Source organism: Leishmania mexicana, chromosome 6, assembly GCF_000234665.1.
Source record: "Leishmania mexicana MHOM/GT/2001/U1103 complete genome, chromosome 6".
In the NCBI taxonomy this organism is placed as follows: domain Eukaryota; phylum Euglenozoa; class Kinetoplastea; order Trypanosomatida; family Trypanosomatidae; genus Leishmania; species Leishmania mexicana.
In genome coordinates, this window is record NC_018310.1 from 129,660 (window position 1) to 153,074 (window position 23,415).

At 60.9% G+C, this 23,415-nt stretch overlaps 7 protein-coding genes and 1 pseudogene across 7 annotated transcripts, besides 1 other annotated feature; all 8 read left to right on the plus strand.

Moving 5' to 3' along the window:
* Positions 1 to 363: 363 nt before the first annotated feature.
* Positions 364 to 3,099, plus strand: LMXM_06_0390 (conserved hypothetical protein; the record flags this gene model as incomplete). The annotated part of the gene is made up of 1 exon (XM_003872002.1): positions 364 to 3,099. One exon carries the CDS (start codon positions 364 to 366, stop codon positions 3,097 to 3,099), a length of 2,736 nt encoding a protein of 911 aa, XP_003872051.1.
* Positions 3,100 to 3,671: 572 nt separating this feature from the next.
* On the plus strand, positions 3,672 to 4,616 carry LMXM_06_0400 (annotated as a pseudogene).
* Positions 3,672 to 4,616: a sequence feature.
* Positions 4,617 to 6,357: 1,741 nt separating this feature from the next.
* On the plus strand, positions 6,358 to 7,101 carry LMXM_06_0410 (putative 60S ribosomal protein L19; the record flags this gene model as incomplete). The annotated part of the gene is made up of 1 exon (XM_003872003.1): positions 6,358 to 7,101. One exon carries the CDS (start codon positions 6,358 to 6,360, stop codon positions 7,099 to 7,101), a length of 744 nt encoding a protein of 247 aa, XP_003872052.1.
* A 1,357-nt stretch (positions 7,102 to 8,458) lies between these two features.
* LMXM_06_0412 (conserved hypothetical protein) lies at positions 8,459 to 9,028 on the plus strand (the record flags this gene model as incomplete). Its single annotated transcript, XM_003872004.1, has 1 exon — positions 8,459 to 9,028. The coding sequence occupies one exon, from the start codon at positions 8,459 to 8,461 to the stop codon at positions 9,026 to 9,028; it is 570 nt and encodes a 189-aa protein (XP_003872053.1).
* An 801-nt stretch (positions 9,029 to 9,829) lies between these two features.
* Positions 9,830 to 10,573, plus strand: LMXM_06_0415 (putative 60S ribosomal protein L19; the record flags this gene model as incomplete). Its single annotated transcript, XM_003872005.1, has 1 exon — positions 9,830 to 10,573. One exon carries the CDS (start codon positions 9,830 to 9,832, stop codon positions 10,571 to 10,573), a length of 744 nt encoding a protein of 247 aa, XP_003872054.1.
* Positions 10,574 to 12,741: 2,168 nt separating this feature from the next.
* LMXM_06_0420 (conserved hypothetical protein) lies at positions 12,742 to 14,424 on the plus strand (the record flags this gene model as incomplete). The annotated part of the gene is made up of 1 exon (XM_003872006.1): positions 12,742 to 14,424. One exon carries the CDS (start codon positions 12,742 to 12,744, stop codon positions 14,422 to 14,424), a length of 1,683 nt encoding a protein of 560 aa, XP_003872055.1.
* Positions 14,425 to 16,011: 1,587 nt separating this feature from the next.
* Positions 16,012 to 18,087, plus strand: LMXM_06_0430 (conserved hypothetical protein; the record flags this gene model as incomplete). Its single annotated transcript, XM_003872007.1, has 1 exon — positions 16,012 to 18,087. The coding sequence occupies one exon, from the start codon at positions 16,012 to 16,014 to the stop codon at positions 18,085 to 18,087; it is 2,076 nt and encodes a 691-aa protein (XP_003872056.1).
* Positions 18,088 to 19,326: 1,239 nt separating this feature from the next.
* Positions 19,327 to 22,308, plus strand: LMXM_06_0440 (conserved hypothetical protein; the record flags this gene model as incomplete). The annotated part of the gene is made up of 1 exon (XM_003872008.1): positions 19,327 to 22,308. The coding sequence occupies one exon, from the start codon at positions 19,327 to 19,329 to the stop codon at positions 22,306 to 22,308; it is 2,982 nt and encodes a 993-aa protein (XP_003872057.1).
* Positions 22,309 to 23,415: the final 1,107 nt, after the last annotated feature.

Consider the following 23,415-nt stretch of genomic DNA (forward strand, 5'->3'; position numbering starts at 1 on the left):
ACACGCTCTAGTGTTTTTTCTTTTTTTTTTTCGTTCCCGAATGCTCGTTAGAGGGAGCGAACAACATTAGCGAGATGCCAGTCGAATGGCGGTTTGCTCTTCACAGATGCCGGTTCTACCTTTTCGTTCACTAGATGAGCCTTCTTTCCGCGCTGCGCACGGGGCGCCTGTTTGTTGACTTTGCCGACTGGGCTCCCGCCCATGCATGTATCACGACAACTTTCTTTCTCCCTTTCATTTCTTTGTTTGCCCCCTCTCGCCGCCGCGAATTCAGTTTTCGGTTCTCGAGTTCATTTTAGAAGGCCACGTAAGCGGTAGAGAACGCTTAGCTCATTCCCCGACATCAGCAGTGCTTGGCTCGATATGACTTACTGCATACCACCACGCGTAGTGCGGCGGCTGTGTGACTCGGAGTGGTTCAAAACAGAGTTTGTAGACAAGGAGACTGAGACTGTAGACAACGATCTCGCCGTGGCCAGCAACCAGTGCAGAAGTCTGGGTCAAGCAAGCAAACATGAGTGTGTTCAGCTCATCTCTTCATCCTTTCGACCGTTCATTGAGAAGGTGCTTCCTTTACCGGCAAATGGATGCGACAGCAGTGCGGCAGAGTGCGGCGGGTGCTGGTTTTGGGAAACGTATCGGCACGCTCTGTTCGGCGAAAACGTGCTTATTCACCTGGGCGGCTCTGGCATTTCATTGGCAGAAGACAGACTCGACGCACAAGTCGAGCTGCGATTGAGGATGTGCGCAAGCGCCACCTTGGCTTTGCCATCCCAGCACCGCACAAAGGTGCTGCTGCATGGATCAGCAAAGCTAGAGGTTGTTTACGCTCTCGCTCTGTCTGTCGCACTTCATGTGGCAAAACAGCCGCTGCTAGAGCATGGCGAAGGGCCTCAGGCGCTGGTCTTGTGCGCAACCAAGGACCAGTGCGATGAGATGGCGTGTGCTTTGAACGAGTTCTGCGCCTCGCTACACCTAATTGTGCACAACCTCTTTGAGCCATATCCACCGATGCCGGCAGACAAGCGCGCCGAGGTTGTCGTCGCCACTCCGCCGTTATGGGAAAGCTTGGCAAAGTTTGGGCAGTACCCCAATCGTGCACGCCTGAGCACCGCGTCCCAGGGCGAAGGATTGGAGGACTTGCTTCTGAAGGTGGAAGGAGAAGGCCAGCTACCACCAACGTACGACCTCACACGATGGCGTCCTTATAGTCTTACGCACGTGGCACAGCTTGTCATCTTCGATGTGGAGCTGCAGATAAACATGGGGTTTGGGGCTCTTCTAAAGCATCTTCTCGAACTTCCACATGAGCCATCTCCCGCACGTTGCAAATCGGAGAGCTCCTCCGCCGTGGGCAAGCTGCCTCTCTCGTGTCAACTGTATGCCGTTGCAGGTGGCGATCGGTTTGCCGTCGAAGTGGATACCTTGCGTTCACTGCTCGAAGCAGTCCGCACCAATGGACAACTCCGATTCAATCATGGTACCGCAGAGCTTTCACTGGTCAGCCCAGGTCCTGTGCTTGATTCTGATGAAGACGGTCGCGCACCGCTCTCGCACGGCGTTCGCAAGCGACAACGGATGGAGGACGGGCCGGGTGATCATACCGGGCAGCAAAGGCCGTGGAAAGCCAATGATGCCACCTCACGACATGGCAACGGGACGACTTTCGAAGGCATTCTTATCCGCAGCGCATTGTCGCACGGACGACTCCTCGCCGACTTCACCGCGTTTACCGATTTTGTCAGTCGCGTGATGCAGGAGGCCAGCACCTTTTGGGAGAGCTTTGAGAGCGGGATTTGCGACGACTCGGACTCGCACGGGACACCCTCACCCGTCTCGTCGCCCCTGACGACTGGCAACAAGGTGAGGGATGCAGATCACTTTCCTACCTCAGCCGCTTCCGCATCTTTTCTCCAGTGCGCGCGCGTGGAGCTGGCTCTCATTTGCGCGAACTCAGTCAACCCTGATTCCCAGTCATGCCTTGCAGCGTCTGAGACCTACCGTGCGCAGGAGGTGGGTGTGTGGGTGCATTCTGCCCCGTCCTCTCCCGCAAGCCTCTCGTCCCGTCTGGCGCTCTTATTCCAGCACTTGAATGACCGGTTGAATGGCGAGCTGTTTGACGGCAGCGTCGTACAGTGCGTCCTGGCAAGTGACATGGCGCGTCTGCCCTTCACACTTAGCCCCATCACTGCATCGGCAACAGACGGTGAAGGCGGTCGTTTGGTGCAGCAGCATGAACTGTTCTGTTATGGCCCCAATCTCATGCAGCCAGCTGTGCTGTGTGTTGCCCGAAAAAGTGGGGATGAGGCCGCAGCTGCAGCAGCGGCGCGCAACACCGAACGCCTTGAGACTCTATCTATGGTGGAACAGCTCACTGCTGTCACGAAGGGCGCAGAGAGGTCTCCTGGATGTGTGCCGAGGTGTTGCTTCTTGTCAACGCCTCCCCACGCAGGCCAGGCCGCCTCATCATCGCTGGCGAGCACCGTTGTTCCATCGGATGTCAGCACTGTGTTGGTGGTGCGCCACATAGCCCCATCGAGCGCTGCCTTGTGCGGTGGAGGGAGAGCCACCAGCTCACAAATGCATCCACCAGGGGAGGCGAAACCGCTTGCGCTTTACTTGCTGGAGGAGTGCTGCCAATACGGACGCGTGTTGTCGTACTACGCTTATGAGGCTACTCGGACGACGATCGTGGACACCGTAGAGGACGGGCAGGAAGCTGGCGGTAGCGACGGGGGGGAGGGGCTTGGAGCGCAGCCAGAAACAGCGATGGAGCAAGGGGGGCCACTTGCCGCTGAGGGACAGCTCACAACTGCGTCTCTCTTTATTGAGTTCGCCAGCGCCGATTCTGCAGTGGAGGCGGTTCGGCTCCTTTCGCGCCGTTTTGCCTTCCAACACCAGCCGCCGCCGCCGTCGTCGTCGCAAGGTGCACCTGCTTGCCTTCCGCGGGCTCGCCTGTTCACCAATCGAACATACTACGAAGGCGTGCTGCAGGAGGTGTCATCGCAGATGCTCTACGACGGAGTTATAGACAGAGACCAGAGCAGCGATGACGACAGCCGCTTCAGTGACCTTCACATATCCTTACTCGCGGAGTAGCCTCACGGCCGAACACCATCACGCTTCCTTTTGACCTTTCTCTGCCACAACTCACAAACCCTGAAAACAGGTAGCTCCGGCAATGAGGATCCTGACCCGCTTAGGCCGTTCCTCTACCCTCCACGTTGTACCGTGTTGGGACACCTTTCCTTCCGCAACGCGATCCTCTCTCCCCTTCTCTCGACTTGTTCACTCTTCTCCGTCTCCTGCACACGCACCCGTGTTTCTAACCCCCACCACCCTCGCACTTTTTCACCCTTGCACCTTGCTTCCCCCTTTCACAAGCAACCAGCCGAGCATGTCTGCCACTACCAAGGTGCTATGGTCGCAGCTGCCCGCGTACGGCCGCATGCGCAGAGATTACGAGAAGAAGCTGGTGGAGACGGCGGCCATCCTCGGCGCGGACGAGCCGAACGCCGTGTAACGCGCCGTTCGCGCCGATAGGGCTGGCGTACACGGAGAACCGCCGCAAGTACCGCGTGATCCTGCTGGAGACGGAGGACCTGAGCAAGTACGTTGACGGCGTGATTCTGAGCAAGGAAACCGCGGAGAAGAACTGCCGCAGCGGGACGATGTTTACGGAGATGCTGCCGAAGAATAGGATCATGTCCGGCATGAACGTCGACGGCGAGCTGCACGCGTTCGACGAGGGCGCGCCAGGCGAGGAGGTCGCTGCCAGGATGGACGGCTACGTGGAGGGCGTGGAAAACTACTGCATACTTGGCTGCCGCTTGTGTAAGTGATGCAACGTGTTTAGGATTCAAAATGGAAACGTGCCTGTGTTGCTGATCCCGTTCAAGGTCGATATGGAGGTGCGATATGTTGTGCTATCGCTGCTGAACGGGCTTGTGCTGACCGTGGAGCCGGAGGTGATGCTGGAGGGCACGCACGGCGTGATCCTGAAGCCGAATACGGTTGTTGCAGGGTTCCAGTTGGGGAGCAAGTGCGCACCGGAGGAGGTTGCGCTTGGGACAGTGCGTACGCTGTCGCGCGTGGTCCCTGCAATAGGACTCCCGTCTTGCGGCCTGAGCGGGTTGGAGTCTTCGGGGTACTTGAGAGCGATCAATAACACGCCTGTGCCGCGGGCGTGGGACCTGACGCTCACGTTTCGGGTGCGCTTTCCTCCAGGGGAGCGCGGTGAAGGGGTGGAAGGGCAAGGACGATCTAGTCCTCGAGACGCGCAAGGCGTCCCTGCATCGTGCGAAGGTGAACTCGATTGCTGGGCCTGGCAAGCAGGATGCGGAGCTGGAGACGTCGGCGTATGTGCGACGCGCACCGTGAAGTGTCGGCCCGTGTATGTTGTTCGGGCTCGCGAATCTTGTCTGACACTTGCGGCTTTTCAGCCCTTCCATGTCGACGTATGTGAAGCTGTAGTGCACAGGATGCATAGAGAGGGTTCGCGATCTTTGCGAAGATTCCTGAAAAGGACTGATGCTGGTTCCGTGTCGAGGCGGCGGCGTTTCCTGATCGAACGCCTTTCTCCCTCCACGTATCTCCCCCCTCGATTGTCTGGCTGATAATGATGTGTGTTTGCCCCCCCGTGTTCGCATCTGTTTTCTGCTTGTCGGGTCTACTGTCATCTCACCTGGTGCGTCCGTGCGCTTGCCTTTCACTGGGGTCCAAAGGCGCCTCACGTGCTCGGCAAAGGCTGGGAGGGAGGGCGCGCGATGTCGAGGCCATCGTGGACTTCCGGGAGCAACATCGCTGGAGGGTGCCGTACAGGATTTCCCATACATCAAACGGTGCGTTGATTTCGTATGGGACATGTGGGTGTGGAGAGAATGTATGTCCCGCTCTTGGTATTTGCGTTGCTTCTCCCCGGAGGTTTTCGTGTCCTGGATGACGGAGGACACGCCCCTCAGTGTGTGGTGTCTCCGGGTCCAGTACAGCCCTCCCCTCTCCCCTCCTGTGCCTCCCAAATGGCGAACCCGCCTCTGGTGGGTGACAGGGTCAAGTGTCTGTCACGTGGGCGGAGGTCAGCGCGACGCATCGCTGCTGATGTCGGCGGTGGGTGGCCTGGATGAGGTTGCGTCGGAGCGGCCTGCGATCGTGCACACGCCTGCACCGTCTATGCGATGGGCGCAGTGCCGGCGTGGCTCGAACGCACCCCGCACGGCCCTCACACTGGGCACTGGGGGGGGCAGCCTGAGTGCCACCCCCTGAAGGGGATGCACCAGGGGTGGCGACCGGCGCGATGGGGGAGCGGGTGTGAGGCGACCTGCTCAGCGAGCGTGTGGGCCGGGCTCGAGGCAGAGGCCGTGCTGGGATGACCGGGCCGGCGCACTGCTGGAATGCGCGCGCGTCGAGGGGTGCGTCAAGTCCACTTTGCCTGCTCTGCCACAGGTCCATTTCGTGGTACGAACTCGTGTTGTAGGGAGGAATATGGAGACGCTGACGAGAGGACAGCCACGCCTCCGTGTTGTTGTTTGCCGATGGCCTGGGGTCTCTCTCGCTTTCACTGTGTGTGTGTGCGTGTGCGTTTGTGTATTCCTCATCACGATTTCTTGGGAGGAAAACCAGGAGTGCAGAGGGGGAGAACGAGGGCGATGTGCACACCATGGAGATGGTCGCCTTCATCTGCCAGAGCAACCGGCACCGCTACAGACACACCCACACATACAGCCACATGCACGTACACCCTCACCCCGGATACGTGTGTCTCGGCGACTCCACGCAAGCATCGTGCTTGCGTGTGCACTGTGTATACCCTTGTTCACAGAACGTAGATTTTGCGTCCACGGACTTGTTTCAAGGACAAGTGAAAGCTGTGCGTTACATGATGCCGGAATGTCTACCGTCCGAACGCTCGTGCTCGCTCCTTCGGCACTGGATGACGGGGAGAGGGGGATTGTAGCGGTGGTAATGGCGAGCACATGTGTTACGACAGCTCTGTGCGCGCTGCTTGATCCTTGGGTTGCAGTTGAGGTTGTGCGGGGTAACGAAGGAAGGGGGTGGGGGAGATGCATCTCCTTGGTCTCGGAGCTGTTCGACGTAGCCTCTACGTCCTCCCGCCCATCCCCTACCGACTACCCAGCCTGCCTGCACTCTCTTCTTGTACATGGGACTACTATGGCACCGCCAACCCCCTTCCGCGCGCCAGATGCCACAAGTCCTCTCCTCCACCCCCTCTGTTCATCGCGTTCTTACTCTCTCCCCTCTCCTCACTTCTCTCCATCACCGCCCACCACACACATCGATAACCGCCCTCTCCCTCTCCCCCTCCCACCAAAGTTTTAAGCAGAACGAAACGCACAAAAAATGGTGTCTCTGAAGCTGCAAGCTCGGCTTGCGTCGAGCATCCTCAGCTGCGGCCGCGCCCGCGTGTGGCTGGACCCCAACGAGGCGATGGAGATCCAGAACGCGAACTCGCGCAAGAGCGTGCGCAAGCTGATCAAGGATGGCTTCATCATCCGCAAGCCGGTGAAGGTGCACTCGCGCGCGCGGTGGCGTAAAATGAAGGAGGCGAAGGACATGGGGCGCCACAACGGCGTTGGCCGCCGCGAGGGTAGCCGCGAGGCCCGCATGCCGAGCAAGGAGTTGTGGATGCGCCGCCTGCGCATTCTGCGCCGCCTGCTGCGCAAGTACCGCGCGGACAAGAAGATCGACCGCCACGTGTACCGAGACCTGTACATGCGCGCGAAGGGTAACGTGTTCCGCAACAAGCGCAACCTTGTGGAGTACATCCACAAGATCAAGAATGAGAAGAAGAAGGCGCGCCAGCTGGCGGAGCAGCTTGCGGCGAAGCACCTGCGCGACGAGCAGAACCGCAACAAGGCTCGCAAGCAGGAGCTGCGGAAGCGCGAGAAGGAGCGCGAGCGCGCGAAGCGCGACGACGCTGCTGCCGCTGCGCAGAAGAAGAAGGCGGACGCCGCGAAGAAGTCCGCCGCGCCTGCTGCGAAGTCCGCCGCGCCTGCCGCGAAGGCTGCTGCCCCCGTCGCGAAGGCCGCTGCTGCTGCCCCCGCGGCGAAGGGTGCTGCGCCGGTGAAGAAGTCGAAGAAGTAAGGTGGCGGACCTGGCGTGCGTGCGTGCCTGCGCGCTCGCTGTCGCCCTCCGCCTCTCTGTGCGCACATCCGTGTGGCTGCCGCTCTCTTTTGTGGCTAGCGCACGCGTGCGCTCAGCGGGGTCGGGGAGGGCGAGCGGAGCTGTGTGTCTGTGTGTGTCACGATGATGCCGCCGCCGTTGCCCTCCCCGCTCTCGCATCTCTTCGCCGCTTCTTCGGTGATGCGTCGCGTGCCGATTCTCTCTTCTCCTCGTGCGTTGTTCTGCACTGTCTCCCTTTCTCTGTTTTTTGTGTTTTAGGTTTTCGCTCTCATTTTTTGGTCATTTTCTCCCCGAATAAAACAGCACGGACAACGAAAGCGGTTGCGCAATACACACCACCGCATCGAACTACACACACGCACACACACACGCAGTCAGCCAAGGAGACGGGAACACACCGATCTCTTCGTGACGTGACACCCAGCATAGGGCTCTCGTGTTCCTCCCTTCGATTCTTCCCTTTTTTTGGGGTCTCGATTCTCTCTGCTCTTCCATGAGGAGGATATGGACTGAGTGGGGACGGCTTCGCAGCGAGGGAAGCAGGAGGAGGAGAGGGAGGCGGCCAGTGCTGTTGGTGAGGTCTGTAGAAGCGGGGCGGTGGTGCAAAGGTGTCTCGCGATATGGTGGATGTCTGTGTGGAAGATGTCGCAGCGTGCCTGAGGTGTATGGACGTGTGCGTGTGTGTGCGTAGCTCACTGCTCGCCTGAAGCTGGTCACTGAGCCCCCGCTCGCCCATGTGTGTGTTGTGGGGATTCTTGGGCCTGCTGCTACTGCTGCCGCCTGCTCGAGCAACAAGGGTGTGTGCTTGCAAATTACTGCACGAGATGCTCTGCTGTTGCACTACAACTCGTCCTTCCTCATCCGGTGTCGACTATGTGTTCGCACTCTCTTGTCTCTTCCTGCTGTTTTTTTCTCTCGAACGCAAGTGCGGTTATCGGCGGCAGCAGGCGATAAAAGTCGCACGGTGACACTGCTGCACCGCATCCGCCTCACACCCATCGAGAAACACCATCACTGATTCGTACTGCCTTTGTGACGGTACTCCTCCCTGCCCTCGACCAACGTGCTACACGGCCCCCTCCATACACACACCTCCCTATCACCCGCTCTCTCGGTCACGTGGCCGAGGCACGTTTCGAATCCGCCGTCTTTCTGGCCACACACGCACGCACGCACACCCCCTCCCCCTCCTCCTCCCATCATCATTGATTTTCCTCCTCCACCGCAGACGTTCGTCATTCGTTCTCCTTCCCACACCCCCTCTTCTCTTTCTTTTTCTCGCTGGTCACACCCACACGCATACACATCCGTGGCCAGGATGTCGCACATGACCGCCGATCTCGAGTACTTCAAGTGCGACATGTGCGGGGTGTACATGCATCGAGACATCTTCTGTGATCATCGACGGGACTGTCACGGTCTGGGTAGCACGCAGCTGAAGCGCGGTGAGTGCCAGCGGATTGCCGAAGCGCTCGGGCGGGAGACCCGCGAGCTGCTGCTGCGAAAGGATGGCGGTGGCATGCGTGCGGTCTCTTCCAGTCAAGGTAGTACACATGCTCAGACTCGCGCTGCTTGCACGACCAGGGTGACTGCTGGGGAACGCAAAGACTTAGAAGGGCATGCTGAGCCAATCATGAATGCCGAAGGAGCGGCGGCGGCGTCCTCCGGACCCGTGCCGCTCTCATCTTCTTCTGCCGTGTCGAGCGTCCGTGCCAGCGGCGCGGTGCCAATCAGTGCGACGTTGTCGACGAAGGCGATGGAGGCGCTGCAGGAGGCGCGAACGCGGCGCGCCGTCTCGGATCGCTATCAAGCCGGTGTTGATGCGAAGATCAGCTCGTTGCTGACGGAGGACAAAAAGGCGGCATTGCTAGACTTCCTGAATTCTTGAGAGATGAGGAAGCGCCTGTACGTGCCTCCCAGGGCCCGAGAAGGGCCGCATGCATGCGCGTGTGTGTGTGTCGTTGATGTAGAGTGCGTCATGCGCTGGTTATAGGGGTTTTGTGTGTGAGTGTGTATGTGTGTGTGTCGGCGCGAGCAGGGCGTCGACGCCCTTCTCTGTATGCCTTCATCCTCCTTCCCCGCTGTTCTTCGATTGCTGCCCGCTCGCCGTCATACCCTTCCCCTTTCCCCCTCTACCGACTCCCTCTCTGGGAGTCGCGATGGGGCGGGGAGAGTCTCAGGACACTTGGTGGTGCAGGGGTGCAGGTGCTCACGGGTCGAGAGACACACGGTATCACACACAAGAAAAGAAACGGAAGCTGGATATGCACCCACTCGCCAAGAGGACGCATCTACCAGCCACGCGACCCTCAACCTCGGGATGATCGCACGCCCCTCTCCCTCTCCTTCCGGCTGCGCCACGCGTTTCCTTTGCGCAGGCCATCCAGAGTCAGCGTCCACGACGATGATGCCATCCACAGTGGTCTCCGCAACCACCGTTTCTGCTGCACTCATTGTCTTCCCTCTCTCTTCCTCTTCACTGCCTTACTTGTTGTTGCTGTCGCATGCACCACTTGCTGCAACACGCGAATGCGTGTGTGTGTGCGCACGCGTCTCTGTGTGGTGCGCAACGACTTCTTCACCGCGTATGCCTTTCCCTCCCTCCAACCTCCCAACACGCACACCCTCCAACCTCACCTTCCACGAGGAGCACATCCGCAAATCCCCCCTCCCACCCCCGCACAAGGCAATGGTGTCTCTGAAGCTGCAAGCTCGGCTTGCGTCGAGCATCCTCAGCTGCGGCCGCGCCCGCGTGTGGCTGGACCCCAACGAGGCGATGGAGATCCAGAACGCGAACTCGCGCAAGAGCGTGCGCAAGCTGATCAAGGATGGCTTCATCATCCGCAAGCCGGTGAAGGTGCACTCGCGCGCGCGGTGGCGTAAAATGAAGGAGGCGAAGGACATGGGGCGCCACAACGGCGTTGGCCGCCGCGAGGGTAGCCGCGAGGCCCGCATGCCGAGCAAGGAGTTGTGGATGCGCCGCCTGCGCATTCTGCGCCGCCTGCTGCGCAAGTACCGCGCGGACAAGAAGATCGACCGCCACGTGTACCGAGACCTGTACATGCGCGCGAAGGGTAACGTGTTCCGCAACAAGCGCAACCTTGTGGAGTACATCCACAAGATCAAGAATGAGAAGAAGAAGGCGCGCCAGCTGGCGGAGCAGCTTGCGGCGAAGCACCTGCGCGACGAGCAGAACCGCAACAAGGCTCGCAAGCAGGAGCTGCGGAAGCGCGAGAAGGAGCGCGAGCGCGCGAAGCGCGACGACGCTGCTGCCGCTGCGCAGAAGAAGAAGGCGGACGCCGCGAAGAAGTCCGCCGCGCCTGCTGCGAAGTCCGCCGCGCCTGCCGCGAAGGCTGCTGCCCCCGTCGCGAAGGCCGCTGCTGCTGCCCCCGCGGCGAAGGGTGCTGCGCCGGTGAAGAAGTCGAAGAAGTAAGGTGGCGGACCTGGCGTGCGTGCGTGCCTGCGCGCTCGCTGTCGCCCTCCGCCTCTCTGTGCGCACATCCGTGTGGCTGCCGCTCTCTTTTGTGGCTAGCGCACGCGTGCGCTCAGCGGGGTTGGGGAGGGCGAGCGGAGCTGTGTGTCTGTGTGTGTCACGATGATGCCGCCGCCGTTGCCCTCCCCGCTCTCGCATCTCTTCGCCGCTTCTTCGGTGATGCGTCGCGTGCCGATTCTCTCTTCTCCTCGTGCGTTGTTCGCTGATTGTGTCCCACTCCCGCCTCCCTTGCTCGCCACAGGGCTTATCATCGCAGTTGCAGTGCTGGCAGAGGCGCACAAACGGCACGAGAGGTTCTGCGCACATGGGAAACACTCTGTCTCGGTGGGTCTGTGTGGGCGCGGGTGGACGCGGATAGGGTTTGTGTGTGTCTCTCTTTATTTCGTCTTTTTCATCCTTTGTGAATGTGATTCCCCCACAACGAATGCGCGAAAACGGCTCTGCGGCGCCCAGCGGGAGACAGTGGTGGGATGGGCGAGCACCGCTGGCGTGGACGAACAGCCAGCAGGGGTGGCTCTCGCCACGGAGCGAGGAGGGAGAAGAGACTGTTGCTAGTTTCTCCTCTCCTGCTTTGGGGAAGGGGGGCGCCGCGAGCATTAGCGGGGGACGGGGAACTCATTGCGCCGCCCCTGTTCCTGTCCTCGCATCTCTCACGACCCAAGCGCCGCGAGAGGAAGAAGGCATGCAGGTGTCAGCTGTGCGTGTGTGTGTGTGCAGGAGGAGCAGATATAACGTCACACACACACGCACAGCTGACACACAAAGAGGCACGCATGCATCCCTCTGTTTCGTTCTGCAGTGCTGCACCGCTTCTTGTATGAACCGGGACGCAGATGATGCCTTCATCTACCTCTCTGTGTATCTAAGCAGCGCACTCCCTCTCCCCTTCTCGCGCCCGGGTCTTTTTCTCTTGCACACACCTGAGCGTACACCCACACATACATATGATTGCCGATGCATCCCTTCATGCAGAAGTGACCACCTACGCTGCACTTTGCTACAACCATTGTGCACCGATTTACACATACATACACGCCTCAGCGATCATCTTAGAGAGCGGCTCCCTGCCTCCCTCCCCCCTCCGGCTGCCTGACTGCTGGTGGGCACAGCAAGCGCGTATGCACAGCGGCTCTTTGGTCCTCCTCATTATTCTCCATTTCTCCTACATCGCTGTGTGTGTGTGTCTTTCCTTTGTTCTTCGGGTTCTTGACTCTCTACTCTCTCTGCGCGCTTGCGTACACATCACACGTCAACGTGTGCCTGTGTGCACGAAGAGGGCACTTATACACCATATTGGGTGTTCCCTTCTCTACATGTTGGGATGATTGTTATGCCATTGTGCCTCGCCACCCCGTCATCGTTTCCTGTGTCTGTGTCTGTCGGTCTCTGCTTGTACTGCTGCCGGTGCTGCTGTTTCGCGTGCTATCTGGAGGGTCAGACACCCACGCCTACATATCGCCAATAGCCCATCACCGCATATTCTGCTTGTGCACACCTACGCGGAGGCGGTTGTCGCCTAGCTCGCGGTCTGTGTGTGGGTGCATGCGTGTGGGGTGGGTGCTCTTCTCCGGTGCTTTTCCTCCTTCGTTTTTTTTTAAACTCGTTGAGCGTTCTCGGAAGAGAGAGGGGAGGGGAGGGCGTGCGTGGGAGAGAGACTGTTGTTTTTTTTTTTTTTTTCGTCTAGGTAGATTGCGAGCGTGGACGGGTGGTGGTGGACTGTCAACAGTGCACGTGTGTGCCGTGGGTCTGCGGTGGTGTGTGCGTGTGCGTGTGTGTGCGCTACTACCACTCCTACCACACTTGGCTTTGTTTCTGGCCTGCTTCTCGTCTCTCCTTTTGTTTTGTTTGTTTTTGCTTCGTTCAGTCGCGCGTGGTCGCAGGGCGAGAGGTCTGACGAGGGAGGGGAGAGAGAGTCGGCGTGCGCCTTGCCGGCCTCTCTAGCCAGCCCTTTCTCCTCCCCTTGAGTCTCGGCCTCTCCTTTTTGACGGACGCCCTCCCTATCCTCCTCCTCCTCCACTGCATACATCAACGCAGCGCTCTGCGTGTCGCTCGCTCGCTCGCTCTCTCTCCCTGCCGTGTACTAGGACTCGCTCAGTGGCGCAAAGAAAATGATCCCTGCGCTCAACATGAACAGCATCCATCGCCACACCAACGCGGCTATTCCTGCAGTTGGTGGGAGTGGCGGGACAGGGTTGGCGGGAGGGCGGCAAATCTCTCCTCGTGGCTCGTACCTGACCTCTCCGCGAGAGACGTCGAGCATGCCGTCGGCGCACCTCCAGCGGCGTGCGGCGGATGTGGCCAACCTGCTAGAGATGAACCCGCTACAGTGCCACAGCGTCGGCGACCTGCAGCGCAAGCTGGTCGAGACAGCGGAGTGGGTGGTGAAGCTGCGCCACTGGTACACACATCAGCTCCAGGAGCGAGATGTGTGGTATGAGAGCCGCCTGAGAGGCTTGGAGGACTCCTTCCGTGCAGCCTTCACCACTCCCGCGGCAGCGGAAACGCCACACACCACGGCTGGTGCGGGTGCAGTCCGCACTGCCACAGGAGGCAGCTTCACGGAGCACGCGGCCCTCTCCACCATCTCCGCTTTCCGCGCCATCGCCAGCGGGACGCCTGCGAGGAGTGCGATAGCGGCGACCGTCTCTGCGTCCGCGGGCAAGGAGACCGGTAGTGCCACACCGCTGCAGCACCCTAGTCGCGCCCACAAGAGCTCGGCCGCAGAAGGATCAGAAGCTGCCTTCAAGACTGCAAACAGCTCTCATCCAGCCAAACGAAACCAGTCATCATCAGTCGGCAGGGCCGCTGGTGTAGGGGGCCGCGGTAGCAGTGGCGACGGAGGCAGCAGCGCCCCACAACGGGCGGGTCCGCCGAAGCGGTCAGCGCTGTTGCCCATCCCGCAAGGCCGCCTCACAGCCTCTGCCGGCTCCCCTGCTCGGCAGCCGCTGCACCCGGAGGACAACGAGCCTCCGTGCATTAGCTTGCCAGCCACTGTGATCGATCGGGGTGAGTCTCGTCCGACCCTCGCGGCGCGCGTCGTTTCAGGGACGACGCTGGTGATTGTGGAGGCCGACGACGACGCATCCCGTGCACTACACCACCTATCAGCGTCCCCGGACCCACGCAGCAGCCGCGCCGGAAGCATCTCTCTCACAACCTCCGCCGTGCGTACCCATCTCAACGGCATCCCTGCACCCGGTGGCGTCAGACTGCGCAGGGACCTACACTCTTCCCGGACACCGCTGAGTGGTCGGCCGCTGTCGGCGAACGCACTCTTGTCGTCTGCCGCTGTTGCGATGGAGTCCTCCGGCCGCTCCTCCGACAGAGCGAGTGGTAGCGGAAGCCGAAGGAGTGATGTCGTGCGGGGCGAACGTAGGCGATACTACGCTTCCTTATCACGCACGGGGTCTGCCAGCATCAATATCAGCTTGCCGCATCATGCCCAGTACTTGGACGCCGGTACTTCACGGAATCCCGCTGGGGCAGAGGTAAGCACGAGAAACAGCGCCGCTGACGTTGCCGTCCCGGCGTTCCACAAGACGGCTCCTCGCTTCAGCAACTACCTCTATCTCCTAACCAGCGGCGACAACAACCACAGCCGAAAACCGAAGCGGCGCAGCCTCAGCAGGAGTGGAAGTCGTCGCGGGAGTCGAGTGTACACAACCGGTGGGGCAAAGCAGAACCCCCCAGGTGGAGGGGTCTCTCGGCAACACCGAAAAGGAGTCGGAAACACCGTCACAAGTCGGCAGAGCTCGCCTACTTGTTTCATCCGCGAGCAGTCGTGGACGTGACGGAAGCCCCTGCCTCGCACAACACAGATGTGCGCACGGTGCATGCGCGCCTTCACACCCACAGATGGGCGCGTTCGGAGTATTGGACGACGACCTGTGTGTGTGTGTGTGTGGGCTGTGATGCGTGTGCCCGGTGTGTGCGTGGTGGCGCGGAGGACCATCGTCATGTCTGCCGCATCTCGGGTCGTCGCTCTCTCTCCCTCTCTTCTCATGCCTTTTTCTTGTTCTTTTGTGCGCTCGTGCCCTTCCCACGATGGCGTATCCTCACCTTCGTTACCAAAGTGGAGCCGCAGCAGCACTGGAGGCGTCGCACGCGGACACAGCGACTGGTGCGCCGTAAGGGGCTGGAAGAGAGAAGGCTTGCATGGATGAGGTCCATCATCCTTTGGCTGAGCACGTGGGTTTGGGGGGGGGACGTGTGCGGTCAACCGCGCTGGTGTTGGTGAAAGCCAGCCCGTGGAGACCGTTTCCCTTCACCTCTTTGTGCCTCTCACATCACCTTCGCATCTTGTCGCGTCTCACGAGTACTACACGCGCCTGCATGTCTCAAGCGTGTGCTGGTGCATGTGAGCGACGACATGAAAGGGAGGGGGCCCAGAAGCACACACACACACACACACACACACACGTTCTCGGAGTGTCCTCCATCTTCATCGTCTCCTCCTCGTCCGACCTTTCGCTCTGTCTCCTACCAATAGTGCGTGCTTCACTGCAGCCGTAACGGCGTGTAGAGAAGCTGGTGCCTCTCTCCTTTCTCCTCCGTGCTGCCCACGCACTCACGCGGCTGCGACACGCACGCACGCACGCACCGTGCAACGACCTCTCTCTCCCTTTCCGCAAGGCGCGCTCAATTTTCTTTGCGCGTGTGTGTGTGTCCTGTTGACCTCATTCCAAAGCACCGTGCGCGCACCGTGGCTCCGTGGCACCGCGGCACCGCGTGTGTCATTGAGTGACGTCTAGTCGCAACGAACGAAGGCCACGCGCGCTGCTGCCCTTTGCTCCACTCCTCCAGGCGTGCACCGCCCTCCCTTCCCCCTCCGCCCCGAAAAGACTAGAGAGAGAGGGGGTGATCTCTCTTACGAGCGTCGTTGTTGCAGCCGACGGGCAAGCGTGAGCAGAGCGGCACCCCCTCCCCCCACCCCTACACATATATCTACATCTATATACACACGCGCAAGGCGACGCACGCACTGAGGGACGAGGAGATCATACACCCATGCAGAGGCCGACACGGACGTCTTCGCTTTGTTCTCGCGTGTTCCTTCGCGTGTTGTGTTGTTGTTCGCTCATTCTTTAGACTGCTAGATATACAGAGACCCGCGTAGGTAAGTGCGTGTGTGTGTGTGCGTGTTTCGCCCAATCCACCTGCGTCACGTCTCTCCGCTTCCGCCCTGCGCTCGAGTTACGCATCAGCACGCACAGGCAGCCACAGCACCATCAGGAAAGTCTACTCGACGCCGTAGCGCGTGGGTCTGTGTGTTTCCGCTGGTCGGATACGCGCAGAATATCGCCTCCTCCTCGCGGAGGGCAAGTCGTGCACGTCGTCGGGTGCGGACCAAACCGCGAGCCGCATCCGTGACTGTCAATATGGACGCCTTCAGCCGCAGCAAGTCTTACAGCCAGGCGGTCTCGACATCCACCCCACCCCCATCGCGTTCTGGGGCTGCTGCGCCAGGTTCCACCGCCGCACCACAGCAGCAACATGTCTTCAAAAACATTTTGAAGAGCGTGGAGAGCCACGTGCGAATCATGTCCGCGGTGGAGCGGACGGCGACGTCGTCGAGCTACACGTCTTTGCGTGTCCGCCAGCCAGACAGCGACGGCGCAGGTGCCAGCGGCACCGCTTCTTCTTCATCGCAGGGCCAGCAGAGCAGCCAGCCCGCTGGCGGGTGGTCGCAGCCGTTCAACGTCACCCGCGTTCACCGTGGTGGGACGACAGCGCGCTTCTACGAGGAGGTGGTGGCGCCGTGCGTGTCGAACTGCACATCCGGGCAGAGCTACGTCTTTCTAGTGAACGGGCCACCTGAGAGCGGTCGCAGCCAGACCCTCTACGGCAGCCCTCACCACAGCGAGGTGGGCATCGTCGAGCTGGCGGCAGCCGACTTGCTGGAGCGGATGGCGTCCCGCGGGAAGGTCATCATGCGCAACCATCGTGATCGCACAGACGCCACCGGGAAGGAAAACGAGGCAGTCAGCGGCACACAGTCGTTGACCACCGCCAACAGCGGACGGGAGGATGTGTCGGAGGTGGCCACGACTGGGGGCATCACCGTGACCTACGCCGCCTTCACCACCCGGGGTGGCAAGATGCTTGAGACGGAAACGGGTGAGCCTGTGCCGCTCGTCGAGTTCCCGCCGCCCCTGGGGCTGGTGCCGCTCCCCCGCATGCGGCTGCTCGAGGACGCCAGCAAGTCAGTCCTGCTCCCGGAGCGCAAGCACTTGGATACGTCGTGCGTGATCCAGTTCCACGTGTATGCGCCTGTGGATACAACAGGGCGTCGATCCATGGCGACGCTGACCTTCGTCGATGTCGCTGCGATCCGCGAGCCGCTGTGCAAGGAGGTGTCGCATCTCATCGACACTGTCGAGCGGGTGGCTGGTGTGTCCACCAGCGGAGGCGACCCCAACTTCAAGGAGACAAAGCTGACGACCTTGTTAGAGCCTGTGCTCGTGGGGTACATCACCCTCGTCTCCATCACCACCGTCAGCGGCCGCGCCGACCTCTACGAGTCCACGTGCACGGCACTGCGCTTCGCCAGCCACCTCAGTCGAATTCACCAAGTTCTCATGCTCATCCACATGAACGCGCCGCGATGGATCTTCGACACGGCGGTGAACCTGGAGCAGCTGCGGATGCGGCGTGATCAGCTCATGGCGGAGCACTACGCCCGTGGCGTGTACGACTGCTATCAGCGCACCTCCCGCTGGCTGCAGGCCAATGTGAGTGATGTTGGTGGGAGTGTCGATGACCTGCTGCAGGAGACGGCGCATCTTCGCAAGGACATTGCGCAGGCTGTGGAGGACATAGCCAAGGAGCTGCAGGCAGCCATTGAAAAGGAGGATGAGAACTGCCGGGCCGAGGTGGAGGCGGCGCGGACGGCGTACGAGGCCACGTCGCAGCTGTTCGACGAGGTACGACGGCTGGATGAGATCATTACCTCCCAGCAGCAGAAGATATCTCAGACGGACATGCAGAGCAGCCAGCGGGTTAGTGAGATGCGGCTAGAGATATCCGCGCTAGAGGCCAAGGCGAACAACCGCCAGCAGCAGCTTCAGCAGCTCGAGAAGGAGATGAAGCTCTATCTGCTCAAGAGCGGTGAGGTGGCTGCGACGTTGAGCAAGGCCGCGGAGGACACGCAGTATGCGCAGAGTAGCTACGCCATGTCGCACGAGCTGCTGCAGATTGGACGCAAGCGCAAGCGTCTTGAGGCTGATTTAGAGCTGGCGTCGCACGTGGCGCAGCGCACGACGGACACAATGCGGGTAGATCGGGAGCGACGCTCGCGCATTTCGCGACTGAGCGCGATGCAGCAGCGCGTCCATTCCCTGCGCGACACCGTGTGCTGCTCCACAAGTAACCCGACGACGGCGCCATCGCAGGACCCAAAACAGCCGTCGCAACGCACTTTCTCCGCGGGGAGTCGCTCCGGTCAGACTCAATAGGCTTGCGTGTGTTTGGGGGCGTCAGCCAACGGCTGTGGGGCGTAGTACGTGTGAGCGATGCAGAGAGCGATGACGTGCGATAACGTGCGTGCGTGTGTGCGGGTGTGCCTCTCTTCTCCGCTTTTCGCACTTGTACAACTCTTTCTTCTTTTGAAATTTAGATTCTTGTGTGTGCAACGCGTGCGCGCTTTGCTTCCCTGTCTGTCCTGTTGCGAGTGTCGATGCTGCGCATCCGTTGTCGACGGCCGGGACAGGAACGTGCACCCACGCATGCAATGACAGCATGGTGTGCGCGTGCGCACCAGTGTGTGTGTGTGGTCTCCGTTTTGGCGTTCTCTCTTCCTTCTCTCCCCCTCCGTCGCCGTCTCTTGTACGAGGTACTCAATATGTTTTCTCAAGTTTTGTCTTATGCGGCTGTTGCGGCTGTGATGCCGTTCGCCTCCCCCCTCGTCGCCCTTCTCGATGTCTACGCTGTCCTTACAAGCCAGGAAAGCCAGCAAGCAAAGGACACACTGCTGACAGTCAGGGATGGCGCGTCAAGCTGCGGTTCATGGACATGGAGCTCGTGGCGGTGGAGGAGTATGCGTGTGTCTCTGTGTGTGCAATGCCACCCATCGTGGGTTCTCTCTCGCCGTAGCCCCCCTCTCTTCTTCCCCGATGTACTGCTCAGCGGATGCCTCATGTATCGTCATCACGCATGTCTGTGTGTGCTTGTGCCTCGCAGAGTGCGCTGTCGTCTCTCCATCTGCTGCTGCAGTAGGGCTGCAGAGCGAGAGAAGAGTGGGGTGGGGTGGGGGGAGGCGTTGCCGGTGCTGAGCTTTGATGTAAGCGAAAACGGCAAAGCGTCATCCTCTTCTGCGTCTCTTGCCTTTTGCTTTCTCCCACCTCTCCCGCCATCACGTCACCCGCGTCGTCGCTCTGTCTCTCTCCCTCTCTCACTCTCTCGCTGTGTATATATATATGCCTGTGTGTGTGTACGTACGGCACCCCGACGCTGCACATCGACACCACTGCAGCGCCACACTCGCTCATTTCTTTTTCCCAGTGCCAGCGCACACGCACCCGCACAGATACACGCGTGTGGCTCGCACTCGAGTTCGGGAGGTGGGGCTTCACAGAAGCCATCGGACGATTTCCGTTGCGTGTCTGATCCGAATCTTCGATTTATCATCCAGCAAGTCGTCACCGCACCCCGACACGCACCCTTTGAACACACAGATACAAGACGCAGTCCCAGCGATGTTGCACGAAGGCCGACCCATGTATGATAATGGGCCGCTCGGTCCACTTGACACGAGGGACGCTGCGGAGAGGGATGTGCTCGCCTCCGTCGACGACACTTACCCCCACTGCCACAGCAGCTTATCGACTCGCCAACAGCAGCAGCACCAGCAGCGCATGCTGCAACGCAGCATGAGTGGCAGCGGCTCCTGCATCGCGGCGATGCGCTGCACCAGCTCACTGCCGGTACCACAGGGCAGCGTTGGGTCTAATCCACTCTCGCCGCCAGCCGCCACCACGCCACCGCTGCCCTTTGCGCCAGTCGCAGCGGCTGGTACGGCAGGGTGGGACGACCATGAACACTTCACCTCCCAACACCCGCAGCAGTTGCAGAAGCAGAAGCTGCCGCCGGGGGTGCCTCCGCTGACCCCCACCGCCGAGGACTTTGTGCACGAGATATTGGCAATGAACACGTTGGCGATGGAGCAGTGCTACGCTGCAGTTGCTGCGACCAATGGTGCCGCCCTTGTCGGCGCTGCCATCGCCAACCCCACCCCCAACGTCACCCCTGCCTCGGAGGAGCCCATGAGAATCCTGAGCGAGGCCTACATGCGAGTCGATGAGACTTCCACGCAGGATTTTCCGGCGCCGTTGCTTGATGAGCTGAAGACCACGACACTCAACAACATGGGTGTTGTGGAGTGCAATCGCGGCCAGCCACGGCAGGCGCTTAGCCACTTCGAGGCTGCTCGGCAGCTGGAGGAGAACAACGGCATGGCTTCGCCCTCCATCACCCTCAACATGTGCGCAGCGTACAACGCGTTGCGCATGTTTGACAAGGCGACAGCGGCCGCGCTGGAGACGATCGACATGCTGCACTCGTTGGCGCTACAGCGACGGCGCAATCGTCGACTGAATGCTAGCGCGACGGCCCTTCTCGGCGACAGCGGTCTTCCGTGGAACGGGAGCCGTGGCGGCGCGATGGACGTCGCCAAGGATGGAGACATGTCAACGACGGACCTGCTGCTCGAGGCCGCTGCGGCGCCGAAGATTGCGGACTCGCAGAACGAGGCGCTGTGGGGTGCCGCGTGGAACAACTTGGCAGTTGCGCAGGTCAACACTGCTCGGGGCTCCAAGGACACGAGCGAATACACGAATGCGCTGTCCCTCTTCCAAAACGCGATGCGGGCGACGCAGGAGCTTCTCGGAATGCAGCATCCCATGTCGAAGGCAGTCGTCGAGACATTCCGCTCGGTGCGGCGAGCCTTGCGCTATCACGGCGCCTTTAAGCAGCACCGCTCACTGCTGCGTGCGCCGCTGCCGCCGGTGGACCCGCGGGAGCAAGAGTGGGAGGAGAAGCAGGTGGAGGCGATGCCGGGCCACACCCGCCACGGCACCCTGCAGCAACTGAGGCAGCAGCTGACCATTACGTTTCGCGGCGAGGTTACAGGTGGGCAGAAGGTGGTGGAGCGGCTGGACGGTACCCCATACCCCGGTGCCACCTTCGAGCCATACCAAAAGCAGCAGCGCATGTGTGGCTCGAACAGCGGTCGCGGCAATACCACCGCTGCGACTGGTACCCGAAACCGCAGCCGCTCCGGCAACAAGAAGCATCCCAAGCCGCAGGGCAGCATATCGCAGCTGATGCGCAGCATACCACTCAGTAGCACTCTATGCCACGCTAGCGCCGTGTACGGTAATCCGCACCCCCTTCTCTACTCCCCACCACCGTCAGGGCAGTACGCGGAGTCGGCCCCGCTCTCCTTTTCGGCGAGCATGCGTATGACGGACAACCAGTACGACGGCTTCGCCGCCACCCCTGGACGTGCCATGTCCGCCGCCGACTTAAACCCCCAAGGCCGCGACAGGGGCCAACACAGTCACACCACTAGAAGCCGCAGCGGTGCAACAGGGCGCACACCGCCGCCGCAGCGGCAGCAGCACCCGGCAACCACAGCCGCAACGGAGAAGGGTAGAGGCAAGCGGAGCAAGTCCCGGAGAACAGGGAACCACCACTCTCAGACGGCCCCACACCCGAGCTCCTCGCGTAGCTACCCGCATGGCAACGCGGTAGGTGCAGCTGCAGCGCCTCCTGCACCGCAGCCAACTCGTCCACCGGTGTCCAAGGTGCTGCCACCTATCGACATGGGCACCTCTGCTGCCGGTGGTGCTGCCGCCGCCTTTGCAGAGTATAATGAAGGCCATGCAGGGGCTGCTGGTGCCGTGCCTCTCGGGTACGCCACTGGCACATTCGGGGACAGGTCCAGCAAGCCCACCGCTAGATTTGTCTTCACGCAGCATCAGTCGCAGCCGCAGCGGGCGTCGAAAAGGACCCCGTCAGCCCCGCATGGGTCTACGTCTCTCTCTCCTTCAGCGGGTGGTGTCCACGGTGGCGCTGCGGCCACCGAATATGTCCAGCAGTCGAAAATGCTTCTGCTGGCTGCGCCGTCGAGCGGCGTGACCACGAAGACGACCTACTACCCGCTCGAAGTCCCATCAGGGGCAGTCGCGAAATCTGCGGAGCACCGCGGGCCGACGCCCACACCGGCGACGGCGCAGTCCACTTGGGACGACGCCGGCGACCCGAGCGCGGGCACCCACGAGCTGTTCCGGGGGATGTGGGTCACGGCCGACCCGCACTACGTACACCGCGGGCCGCGTGTATTCGGCCGACCGGCGTACTACACGATTGCCACGACGGTGGGCGTGACTGAGGATGGCGTGGGGGGTGGCGCTAGTGTCACCGGCACCGGCGCTACGGCTTCAACGACACAGACGGATTCGGCACCTCGCCCAGTGCTGCCTACGCTGACGTACAGCAGTAGCGGCAGCGAAGAGGACAGTGATGCTGAGGGTGAGAACGACCATAGGTACGAAGGCGGCGTGTGCGGCGCGCCGGATGTGCACCACCACGCCTCCGTCTCCACCGATGCGCCGTCGTCGCCTGCTACGCCGCAGAAGAACGCGCTGGCGGAGACATCGCGGATGACGAGTAGCTGAGGTTATGTGAGCGTGTCTCTGCGTTGCCGCCCGATCGAACCCAGTGTGGCTGGACGAACACCCTCACCCTTTTGGACTTGGTTGCCTGCTGCGCTTTTCAGGTGCCGCGGCTGTTGCCGGTGGTGCGAACCGTCGGATGTCGCTAAGTCGTCTGCCGTGGCGGTTGTCCGGCGTGTACGACACTCGATGTGTCGTCTTGGCTTTTACACTGTACTCATTGGCGGCGTCACCATCTTCGCGCATGCCCGTCCGCGTCTGTCCTTTCCCCTCCTCCCCCCGTATCATCGCTGTGGTGCGTGTCTCTGTGTATATCAGAACGTTGTCGCTAGCGTCTGTGCCTGTATCTCTCTCTATCTCTCTGTGTGCGTGTTGGATGTACAGTAGCCATTTATTCGCCTTGTCTTCGCTTGGGATCGCTCAAGTGGAAGAGGTGGAGGAGGGGGAGGAGGAGGAGGATGGCGTGTTGGGGTGGATGTGGGGACTGTCCATGCGTGCGCGTGTCAGCATCGCCTTCCTCCTACTCCGTCTTCCCTTCCCCCCGCTCATCTCCTTATCTTCTGTTCGTGTTTTCCTCTTCGCATCTCATGTATCAGCTCCGCTCCCACCTCCACCCCCAAAGACGCGCCCACACCCAAGTAATCTCTTCCCGCGCGCGCAACGTGTGCCGATGGAGGCGGAGGAGGAGGAGGTAGGAGAGTCTCATGTACATCTTTCGTGTGCGCCGACTTGGGAGGAGGGGCCACCGGTCAGTGCCCCCTCTCGTTCGCTCTATCCCCCTCTCTTGGCTGGCTGCCTCTCTCGCGTCGCCTTAGACTACCCACACCGACGTATTCGTAGACGCAACGTTTCTCTCTGCGTGCGTGTGCTCCGGTGCCGCGCTCAACCTGTGAATCACGAGCAACAGCAGCGGCAAGGATATGCGCGCAAGAAGGCGACAACGGCAGAGGCAGACGAAGCTGGTGTTTGGTGGTGGCTCGCCGGTGGTGGGGGTGGGGTGGGGTGGATGACTGTGGACTGTGGCGTAGTGGCGCCTCTGTCTCCCCTACCTTCCGCCGGCCCCTTTCCGCAACACGTCCTCCTCCTGCTCTTCGGCAACGGAGTCTTGAG